The 11,314-nt window shown below is 46.0% G+C and overlaps 2 protein-coding genes across 2 annotated transcripts in view; one reads left to right on the top strand and one right to left on the bottom strand.

The window, feature by feature from the left end:
- Positions 1 to 807: 807 nt before the first annotated feature.
- On the top strand, positions 808 to 2,951 carry CEBPG (CCAAT enhancer binding protein gamma). Its single transcript, XM_005428467.2, has 2 exons — positions 808 to 1,332; positions 2,227 to 2,951. The coding sequence occupies exon 2, from the start codon at positions 2,337 to 2,339 to the stop codon at positions 2,787 to 2,789; it is 453 nt and encodes a 150-aa protein (XP_005428524.1). The 5' UTR covers positions 808 to 1,332; positions 2,227 to 2,336; the 3' UTR covers positions 2,790 to 2,951.
- Positions 2,952 to 9,253: 6,302 nt separating this feature from the next.
- PEPD (peptidase D) overlaps positions 9,254 to 11,314 on the bottom strand; it is a 148,495-nt gene continuing 146,434 nt past the window's right edge. Inside the window, exon 16 of the mRNA XM_031063188.1 lies at positions 9,254 to 9,829. Within this exon, the coding sequence (XP_030919048.1) occupies positions 9,680 to 9,829 (150 nt within the window). The 3' untranslated portion in view covers positions 9,254 to 9,679. The remainder of the gene's footprint in view (positions 9,830 to 11,314) is intronic.

Genomic DNA, 11,314 nt, shown 5'->3' with positions numbered 1-11,314 from the left:
TTGAGGGCTGCAGAAATCCTCTACTGTAAAATGAAGTGCAGACAAGGCCAGTGTATGCTCTAACAGGAGCAGGCACTTACACCTCGAGTAAGAATGTCTGTGCAATTACACATGCACAGCTGCTACAACCGGCCCTGCCAGTCTGGGGCTGGGCACAGAACACCTCCTTAGCCGGGTGTTCAGTGTAGCTCAGCCTAACTGCTTGTTAGGTCGGCATCTGACACTGAAACATGGTTTGCAAAAGTTGCTTGAAGTGTTGCAGTTGGGGAAATACTAACACAGAGGTGTTAGACACTATGTATTTAGATTCAGCTCCACAGATGCCAGAAAGTGTTGATGGTCTCATTCTGCCCTGAAATAGGAAAATGAAAAGATTTCTTGATAGGAAGGGTGTGGGTATACTCACACATCTTCACAAGTGGGAAGACCTCTTGGTGACAGAGAATGTTAATTTTGAGTAACATTCAAGCCAAATTTAGTGGGCTTTTCCATGAATGTTATTGAACCACACTCTGCAGCTGCATCTCATTGTGCCTCCTTCATCATGGAAGAAAATATGCAGTTGATCTGCACAGTTGAATTTTAACATTTTAATGATAGCCCTTCCAAAAGTAAAACAGCAACACAGACTGCTGAGAAAAACAATCAGGAACAGTACACATGAACCTGTGAGTTTAGAAGGACCAGTGATACTCAGGAGGTCACTACAGACCTCTCGCACATCCCGGCATTCATCTGCTGTTATGGATGTGAGAGGTGTTCCTGGGCTGTTTACATATCAGCCTTGCAGTCCAGCTGTGCCCATCCTGGCAGTCCTGCTGTGCCCATCTGGGCAGTCCAGCTGTGCCCATCCTGGCAGTCCAGCTGTGCCCATCCTGGCAGTCCTGCTGTGCCCATCCTGGCAGTCAGCTCTGCCCAGTGCTGCTGCAGCTTTTCCCCAGCCCCCTGGAGGATGTGTCTCACTGGTTGTGTGATACTGCATGTCTGTGTGACACTGCTGGGCTGCACTGCTGCCACACAGCCTGACCTTGCAGTAGGATTGTTTAGTGCTGCTTAAATGTTTTCAACATGACAATCCACACGGATCTGACTGATCACTGGGTATTTTTCACTGGAGCCATAGGTAGGTGTTTCAGGAGCTTAGGACCATCCTGTTGTCCTTCCCCTCTTCTCTCCCAGCCATATAGGAAGTCATCCTGTGAGATGAGAAGAGAAGGGGACCTGCTGTTAGCCTTGCCAGGGCCTTGGCCCTGCAGCTGTGGTGGAATCCTCCTTGTGCCACCAGTAGGGCCAGGAGCAGGCTGACCTCAGCAGCGGGAGCACGTCAGTCAGGTGAGAGGATGTCTTGCTCATCAGGAGGTTTGTGTGCTGGACAGGAGAGGGGACAATGACCAGTGCACCAACCATGCAGGTGACCTTATTTATGGATGAGTCAGCTCTGCTTGCTGTCTTTTAATGGGTGACAGTCCTCTGTTGTAGAGTTGTGATCTACACTGCCATCAGCCTGTGCTCCTGTCCCACCTTGAGTGATACTGTTACAGGTTCGGCACGCTGCTTGTGGTGGAATGTCACCCAGACACGGCCTTTGCAATGCACTACCTTCCATAGATTTATTTTTCCACTCAGTACCAGTAGACCAGACAACACCACCAAATTGAACATCATCTTCAAAACAAGTGCTGTAAGGTGGTTGAGGAAAGGTGGACAGGGTGAGCACCCTTGCTCCAGAGAAAAGAGATCAGGGAGGAATTTGTCTGCGGATACACCCAGAGATGTGGTCCGAAGAGGACAAGGATCAAATACCCCTGTTGGTCAAGAGTCAGGCTGTTAATAGGTTTAAGCCACAGAAGGAAAACTCCAGTCTGAAAACTAAGAAAATTGTATAACTGGAGGAAAAGTTAGACAGTGGAACATGTTGCCAAGACAGAGGTTGTGAAACTGGAGATATTTGAGGCTAGGCTAGACACCCATCCATCAGGGATGGCTTTGGAATAACTGAGTGAAGCCAGTGAACAATTCAAACAGCTTGACTAGATGACCCAGTAATAGTCCCATCCAATCCAAATATGTTGGAGACTTCAGAAATGCAGTTGGCAGCTTGTCCACTTCCAGCACAATTACGATGTGTTATGCCAGATGTACCATCGGTACTTTATGCTAAAGCCAGTGATGTATAAGATTGTAGCTGAAGCCAGCATCTTTAATAGCTTTTTTTTTCCCTACTAGGTTCACCTTGCTCTTAATCCATGTGAAGATCCGTTGGAAAGACCTTCTAGAAACCCAAGAGTTTTCAGTCTCCTAATAAATTCTGCTGTGTCCAAGAACAGCCTGCCCAAATGAGCAAGACATCCCAACAGAACCCCAGCACAGATGCGAGCGGAGTAAGTGTGATTCACACTCAAGCACACTCCAGTGGTCTGCAGCAGGTTCCCCAGCTGGTGCCAGTCAGTCCTGGTGGTGGAGGCAAAGCTGTGCCTCCGAGCAAACAGGGAAAGAAGAGTTCCTTTGTGGATAGAAACAGTGATGAGTATCGTCAGCGCAGAGAGCGGAACAACATGGCCGTGAAAAAGAGCCGCTTAAAAAGCAAGCAGAAAGCACAAGACACACTGCAAAGGGTCAACCAGCTTAAAGAAGAAAATGAACGTTTAGAGGCAAAAATTAAACTCCTGACCAAGGAGCTGAGCGTACTGAAAGACTTGTTCCTTGAGCATGCCCACAATTTTGCAGATAACGTGCAACCTGTTGGCACTGAGACCACCACAACAACTCCAGAAAACAGTGGACAGTAGGCACCTGTGACCTCATGGAACAAACTCTTGAGCTGCAGCTTGTCTGCAGTGCCCGTGCAGTAACCCAGCAAAAACTGTACCTTTAGCCATTGTTTTGTGGAGATTTTCTTCTTTTAGATTTAACACTGAAGATTTGTAACAATTAAACCAGAAACTGGTTAACTGTTTGTTTTAAATATTTTGCTCCTCAAAGATTTATGCAGATCTGAACTCCTAGCTAACTAGGAATGTAATATTTAGGAGATAACATTTTCACAGGAATATTCACTTACCATTTTAGACTTTGCATAATGGGAGGAATCCAGCAGGATGGCTCACTGTAGTATCAGAAACTTGTGATTAAATAGAACATTTTTAAATACCTGTCAGAGTATTTTAGCCCTTTGTTTTCTCCATTACATATTACAAACTGCAAAGGCTGTGGAGAATTTTTGCTTTTTACTTTAAATCTGTAGAATTTAAGTCCTATGAAGCACCATGTAGGTCCCTCCTGCCCAGTTATAGTTAATGGGGAGGTTGTATAGTTAATAGTGAGCTGGGATGCTTACCAATGTTCACCAGAAAAATAACAATATGCTCAATATATACAGGCACTTGGCCTCCAAAAAGCATCATGTACAAGAGGCAAAGCAGCACACTGACAAAGCCTTTTATTGAAGCTTGTATTTCATATTGCTCACATAGTGACTGGAGCCTTAGGAGAACAAGAGCTTTTTTCCAGAAAATTTCAAAATGCCACCAAAAAACTGTGCCCTGCAAAATTGCATTCTTGCTGGGGAGGAGGTATTGGGGAGAACAAATAGTGCAGCTTGGCTTTGCAGTGGAAGGGGCAGGACAGCAGGCATGGAACTGGGATGCATGGATCACTGCTGGCTGACATTACAGAAATGTACAGTGATTTTAAAAATAAATGGCCCTAGTAACTGATTCAGTGGAATTTCTACAGCCATCATACATCTGTGTGAAGGAGTATCTTTAGCCTTGTTTTATTTCCATAGAAGTTTTTCTGTAGCAACTTTTTTATTGCTACTGCTTAGTCTTTGCCACGATCCATACTGCAGTGCTATGTGCTATACTGAGGATTTAAACACAGTAAAGCAGGAACTTTGATGTAACTTTAATTTATTTTAATTTTTAAATATTTCATTGATGGTATGGTTATTTTACATTTAACCCGTGTGTCTGTCTTGTAGATTACTACACTGTCTTAATTTCCCTCTTACACTACCTTTATCCATAGATTATTTTGGAGGATGCTTGTTTGCTCTGTATCTGCACTTAGGAAAAAACTTGGATGTTATCTCTATGAAGATACTGTTAGAGAATGAAACCTTGAGAAGTTCTTTTTTGAATTTAAACTTTTAATACATGTGGAAAACTTTGATGGATTGTTTTGGATTATGTTAGACTTCTTGCAGATATGTTTTTTCATTCTAACTGCACCTGAAGTTGGTAGGGTTGAAATACCAGGAGCTAATAAAAATGTTTTGCTTGTAGTGGCCTCATTTTTCCCATCCCTTTTCTATCTCCCTGAAGTGCAGAGTTGCCCAAGTCACACAGCTGTCTTGGAGAAATCAGTGCAATAGTCTCTGTTCCCCTCTTCCACTCAGGTTTCTGCTCCATGGAAGCCATCAGAAACTCACTACAGTTTTGTCTAAATGTCTGATTTAACAAAAAAGGCAAAAAAAAAAAAAAGAAATTTAAGACTGAAAATATATTGCATTTACATGGGGGGCGGGGAGAGAAGTAGAACACCAAAAATTCCAAGGAAAAGATGACCTGAAGGCATCTCCTTTGTTACTGCACGGCCCTGGTGGAAAGGCCAGTGCTGATCTCTTCCCTGGATCTCTGACCTGCACTGGGGCTGTCTGGCCCCATTGTCCTGAACTTGGTTTGCCAGGCTGCTGTGGGGCCCTCCTCTGCAGTCTGAAGAGGGGCTGCAAATCCTGGCTCTTTGTGATTTTGGTGGAAATGATTTCTTGGCTCTCCTGAGTGAGCGTGATCCTCTTTCCAAAGCTCTCATGGGTGACTTCTCCACCTGTTGCTCCTGACAGCTCTGACCCCATTTCCTTCACGTTTAAAACCAAACCACTGAGTTACAAAAGTAATTTGTTTGGAAAATGAAATTTCTGGTTTATCAGCCTCTGCACTTTTTTTTTTTTACTGATGCTGTGGTTTAAGCCCAACTGGAAAATAAACCCCACGCAGCCACTCCCATCCCCCAACCCTCAGGTGGGAGAGCCCAAACGCAGATTAGGGGTTGAGATACCAATTTACTGTTACTGGAACAATTTACAATTTAACAGCAACCAGATGAGAGAACAATCAGTGACAGTGACATCACCAATGACAGCAGCACCAATGACAGCAGCGTGTGACACAGGGCAATGGCCAAAGTGCTTGAAGCTGGACAGGGACAGGGCCAGGAGTGACCAGGACACAGGGACAGGGCCAGGAGTGACCTGAATGGTGGTGTGGCCTCTGCACGGCGCCTTGGCCTTGTCCCCACCGGGCACTCACGGGGACAGCCACCCTGGCCTTGGGGACAGTGGGACAGCAACCCTCTGGCCTTGGCAGGCACCAGGACATGGTTCCCTGGTCTTGGGGACACCGGGACAAGGATCCCTGGCTGACACTGGAACAAGGATCCCTGTCCTCGACTGGCACCAGGACAATGATCCTTGTCCTTGGCTGGCAGCAGGACAAGGCCCAGAGGAGCAGTGGCTCTGTGCAGCACCTCACTCGTGATTGGAACAAATCCACGTTTAAATGTGCCCCAGTGAGAGGCTGCAGGAGAGGGCTCAGGCTTATTCCAAGCCCCCCTGCCAAAGCAGCTGCAGGGAGCAAGGGCCATTTCCCCCAGTGTGAAGCAGCCCAGGCTGGGCAGCAGAGTACCTCCATCCCACCCTCTGCTGCAGGGCACAGAAAATTTCACTGTGGACCTATAAAAGTTAAAATTTTCCTTTTGACTCATGATTCTTAACTCCAGTCTGTGGCAGAATCCAGTGCCTGTCAGTACAAAAGGAGTTACAGCACATTTCCCAGGAGACCTGATTCCCATTTTCCCAGTGTCCCCCAAGGGAAGGGGTCTGCTCCAGCCCCCAGAGCACTCCCTGAACACCCCCTGTAGCTGCAGCAGGGTAATTGGCAGGTGAATTCAGAGTGCACCCAACCCCAGGGAGCTCCAGCAATTTGCTGGAACAATTTACATGTATCATTTCAGAAGTGCTCAGACGTTTCTAAACACACAAATTTGCCTGGCATAAGACACATTCTGTTACTTCGGTGCCAACCCTATTCAAGTCTGTTTGTGCCAAGGGGAAAAGGCATTTGGGAAAACATGACAGAATATAAAATATCTTGATGTAGTCAAAAAGAAAATTTGCCATAACCTGTACTTTCACCCCATTAATACACTTAAATTTATTAAACACCACTTTTTAACACTTTGCCTTTTTAAAAAAGATTTATTCCCCCTCCCATCCCCAATTTAGTTCTAATTCACTTTTTTCTTAAGTGGATAAAAGTGATCATAATTACAGAACGATCTGGAATGAAGGATGAAATGGACATTCACCAAGTTCGTGGGCCTGATGATGAAGACCAGTGGGGGAAAATGAAAACGGTGCCGCATCCCGAGCAGAGCCCGAGCAGAGCCCGAGCATCCCCGGCTGCAGCAGGGGCGGGCGCTGCCCGGAGGCTCCGAGCGGCCGCGCCCAGGGCAGAACCGGCTCTGCCTCCTCCCTGCCCGACCTGTTCTGCGGCCCGGCCCCGCTCCCGCCAGCGCCCAGCACAGCCAGGGGAGGCCTCCCAGCTGCTCCGGGGCGCCGGCTCAGCTGAAACAGCTCCAAAGCTCTCCTCCCTTCCTAATCTGTGCATGTTACTGTAGAACAGAGGCAGCAGCAAGGTTCAGTGCCCACAGCAGTGAGCCATCATCATCATCATCATCATCATCATCATCATCATCATCATCATCATCATCATCCCCTGGCGTGTTCAGAGTCTTCCACAGTGTCGGGGTCTCTGGCTGCTCAGAGTGACCCCGAGATTGTTCAAAGTCTCTTTTCCCAGCCCAGTGCTTGAAGAAGCAGTCAGAGCTCTCCATTTCTCGGTCTCAAGGTTGTTTATTGTTTCTTATCTATAAAATTCTTTCTCCTGCCCTGCCGAGGTCCATCCAGCAGGACAGTTCCAGGCACTCTGCCTGCCCCCAGGGCAGTGTTATGTCTTTATACTAAAAACTACATACACAATGTTTACAATTACTTCCCAATACCTATCACCTGTGTTAGACAGTGAGCTTCTACTCTAAACCAATCTGTAAGTGCCAACATCACAGCAGAAGATGGAGGCCAAGAAGAAGAAGGAGAAAGGCTGGACATGCCCAGATTCCTCCACCTTGCCCTCTGAACCTCCATACCAAAAACCCTAAAATCTACTTTTTCACCCTGTGATAACTTCACAATTATTCTACCTAAACTGTTGTGGCTTGCTGATCTTCACATAAGGTTGGTAATTTGCTCCACGGGCCATAACCAACCCCACAGGTGTTCTGGGCTCTGTGCCAGGGTCTCTGAGCCCCCTGGCAGGGTCCTGGCTGTCCTGCACAGCCAGAGGGATGTGCTGGGCTCCCACACCACAGGACAACTCTTGGCTGTGGAGGGAACAGGGCTGGGGCCACAAGCACTCTTTAGCCCTGAGAAAACCTGAGTTTTGGGGCAGATGAGTTCAGAGCAATGCCAGTGTAGTCTCTGTGTTCTCATATCTGCAATGCTCCCAAAGCAAAGCCTGATGTCCTTGTGCAGGTAACAGAATTCAGAGGTGGAACATTCCAGTCACCACAGCAGGGACACCAATGCAGCAGCACATACAAGCTCCTGATCTCACAACCTCCCCCCTGAAAAAAATGTTTCCCTTCACAGTCAAGAAGTCAAGGGCAGCAATGGCCTCTTACAAACCAATGTCAAGAAACCTCTAAAAATGTAAATAGGCTTATTTATTAATTGAGTGACATGAATGAAGTCCTCTGGATTGTTTCACGTTTCTTTGGTCTCCCACATGAAGGTTCCTCCACAGCAATGGATCACCAGGCTGTCGGGAACAAAGGGCAGGTTCTTGCCACACAGACCAACCTGCTCAGCAAAAGGAGCTCTCCTGGAGCAATGTATATGAGGATTCTTGAGGAAATGATTTCAGGCCTAAATCCGGTGCTGGAGTGTCGCCACATTTCTCTCCACAGAGAAAAGCAAGGCACAATTCTTCCCAAAAATATTTCTGGGTTTCACATTCTCTGAACCTCACAGAAATGAAAAGTAATTCTTATCCTTTGCTGTGCCTGTGTTGTGCCAAAGTAGAATGCAATATGGAGACTGTTTACCCAGTGATGGTGTTGTGTTTCCTTGGTCCCTCAGGGCCAGGTGTGTGTGTGTGTCAGGACTGTTGGGGGACAGTCATGCGATTCTGTGCAGTTGAGTGCTTGGCAGATTCAGTTTAGATGTAATGTAATATAATATAGAATAATATAGTATAATAAAGTAATTAATTAGCCTTCTGATAAGACGGAGTCAGATGCATCATTGTCTCCCCTCGTTGGGCATTCCCCGCAATCCAGTGCTGGGGGCAGGCAGCAAGGCAGTGGCAGTGGTTCCTGACACCACCCAAGCCCCCAGGTGACACAGGGAGCTCACTGACCCATCACCCGTGGGTCAGTGCCTGGTGTGAGCAGCAGAGCTGAGCTGCTCTGATGCAGCTCAGCTGATCCCTTCAGTGGGACATCCTCACCTGGCAGGCACTGAGACCCAGAAAGGCCCTGATGCTCTGCTGTGGCTTCAGCTCCTCCTAGCACAGCAGAGGGACGTTCTGAAGTGGCTTTGCAGTCAAACTGCAACAGAATCTGAATATTGAACGGGAGTTTTGATGTGTATGTAGAGTGAGAAAGATTATTTTTATGTAGTTACCAGCACCTAGTGCTATTTTATGGTGCAAGAAGTGTATTTATTATCCGGCAAGCTGATGAATACCTACAGCAAAGAGAAGCTTCTCTTGGTAATTTAGATCTTGCATGAGTGGAAAATAACTTTGTGACTAGTATCAATATGTTTGTAAGGTATCCAAGTAATATTTACATTATTTCATTCTGAACTGTCTAACACTGAACAGTTAAAAATATCATGCTGTAGAGCATATGCTGCTGAATGACCATGAGCCCTGCAGCGAAGATATTCCCTTCTTTCAACTTTCAAGGGTCATGAACACCACAGCAATCTGTGTTTTTAAGGAACAAATAGATGAACAAATCTAATGAGCACGGGATTATGTTTGAAGGATCAGTACAGCCACTGTCCAGAGCAGAGAACTCTGGCTAGGGAAGGGTCAAAGTTTGCAGGGCACAAATTGGTAGTAGGGTCAGATAAAGAAGCAGGAACTGGAGCAGAGAAGTAAAATGACCACGAAGTTGTGAACACAAATGATGCTAAGGTGAATTTTAATCAAAATTTGTTTCTGCTTAGTACACAGATACAGATCCATAAGGAAAATGTCATTATGTCCACTGAGAACAACTGATTTTTATTTCTGTTTTTCACAGTACTTGTGATGAAGTTTAAAAAAGGACTTAAGAGTGTTACAATTGCTCATAGCTTTCAGATAATCCATTTGGCATTTTAGAGTCCCAATCATCAAAATTCAGATTTAACTGCAAGATACATCTGAGTTGAGATCTGGCAGAAGTATAAGCCCCACTGCTAAGGCAGCAGGGTTATTTGGCTGCCACTTGGTCACGTAAACTGCTGATTTTCTTGCTATTAAGAATTGGATGCATTTTATTTTATATGCTGCAGCATTAAATCAGAGCGATGACTGATTAGTTGAGGCAATAAGTACCACCCTGAAGTTTACTGCTTTTGGCTGGAGAGGCAGCCAAACGATTTGGCACTGCTCTGGCCTTCTGCCATGAAAGCCTCGATTTCCTGCACGGTCCGTGGGACGCAGGTGAGCAGCTCCATGCCCGTGGCTGTCACCACGATGTCGTCCTCGATGCGCACCTGCACGGGAGCACACGGTCACCCCAGGCAGCAGCAGCAGCAGCAGGGAGGGCACAAGGTGCTGCTGCTGCAGCCCAGGCAGAGCATCACACTGCAAGCAGGACTTGGCACCACCAGCACCTTGGGGCTCTGCAGGCTGCAGTTCCCCTTGGCCACTGGCCCCTGCCACCCTCCTGGGGTCACACAGGCTTTGGGGGTGGTGGCCCCCAGGTGCCCCTGCTGCAGTGGGTACCTCCAGGACAGTCTGAGCAAGGGGCTGCAGCAGGGAGCTCATGCTGTGTCATTCCATGGGGCCAGGAAATCTCAACCCCCTGACAGCAGGAGCAGTGAAAAGAACATTCTTCCCTGGATTTGCCTCCAGCCTTCCTAGCACATGCCTTGCTAGGGACAGTGCCTCCTGATGCCCACAGTGTCTGCTCTCAAAGCTCTCCTGTTTCTGAGCTGAAATTCAGGGAGCTTCTCTTTGCCTTTTTTTGCATTTAAAACTTCTCTTTTTTTTTTGCACTTAAAACTTCAATCTATGGGGGCAGTAAATTCAAACCCCTGACAGCAGGAGCAGTAAAAAGAACATTCTTCCCTGGATTTGCCTCCAGCCTTCCTAGCACATGCCTTGCTAGGGACAGTGCCTCCTGATGCCCACAGTGTCTGCTCTCAAAGCTCTCCTGTTTCTGAGCTGAAATTCAGGGAGCTTCTCTTTGCACTTAAAACTTTCCTCTTGACACAATAAACTTTCAAAGTGAAACTTTGAACATTAAATAGCTTGTGGTTGATATTCCACACATTGAATTTTGAGCTGGTGAGAAAGTAGATCAGACATTTCCTTTAAAATACAATCACTAAATTTCAAATCCTGGATGGAAAAAGCAGATCCTCTCAGTTTTTCAACTCTTGCTATTAAAATGAAAAGTGTGCTCCATTTCTGTTTGTCTCTAATCTCTTCTTACCAGTAAATGTGCCTACACAGTCATTCCCATTATCTTATCAGAAAAATGTTGCTAAGTTGCTAAGCTGCAATAAAAGCAATTTTAGTAAGGTGCAAATCCAAAAGAACACAAACCCTGGGTACTCCCACCTTACAATTGCTTTAATTGTTTCTGACCTCTTGACATTTTCAACTAAAAATAAAGCTGGTTAACATTTGTACTTCTGATTGCAAAATAATCCATTTGTTCAAACAAAATGAGTCATCCAGTCCTTATTAAACTGTTTAATGATGTCTTTGCCAGATTATTTCTTTTACTTGGTATCAAGTTAAGTGTATTATAAAGTAGAATTAAATAAACAAACTCCATTGAGTTTACACATTTGTTTTGGACAGCTGTAAATTTGAAGGCTCTGCATGCTCAGTGTGCCTGAAAGGCTGGTGCCTTGCTGCAGAACAGATCAGCAACACAGGCAATGACTCTGCACTTGAACAGAATTTATCAGGATGGGCTTCTTGATTCTCTGCTTCTAATTTGACTGCTGAGCAAAACACAACCCAAG

This window comes from Geospiza fortis, unplaced genomic scaffold, assembly GCF_000277835.1.
Source record: "Geospiza fortis unplaced genomic scaffold, GeoFor_1.0 scaffold383, whole genome shotgun sequence".
Lineage (NCBI taxonomy): Eukaryota > Metazoa > Chordata > Aves > Passeriformes > Thraupidae > Geospiza > Geospiza fortis.
This window is presented reverse-complemented; position numbering and strand designations above follow the sequence as displayed.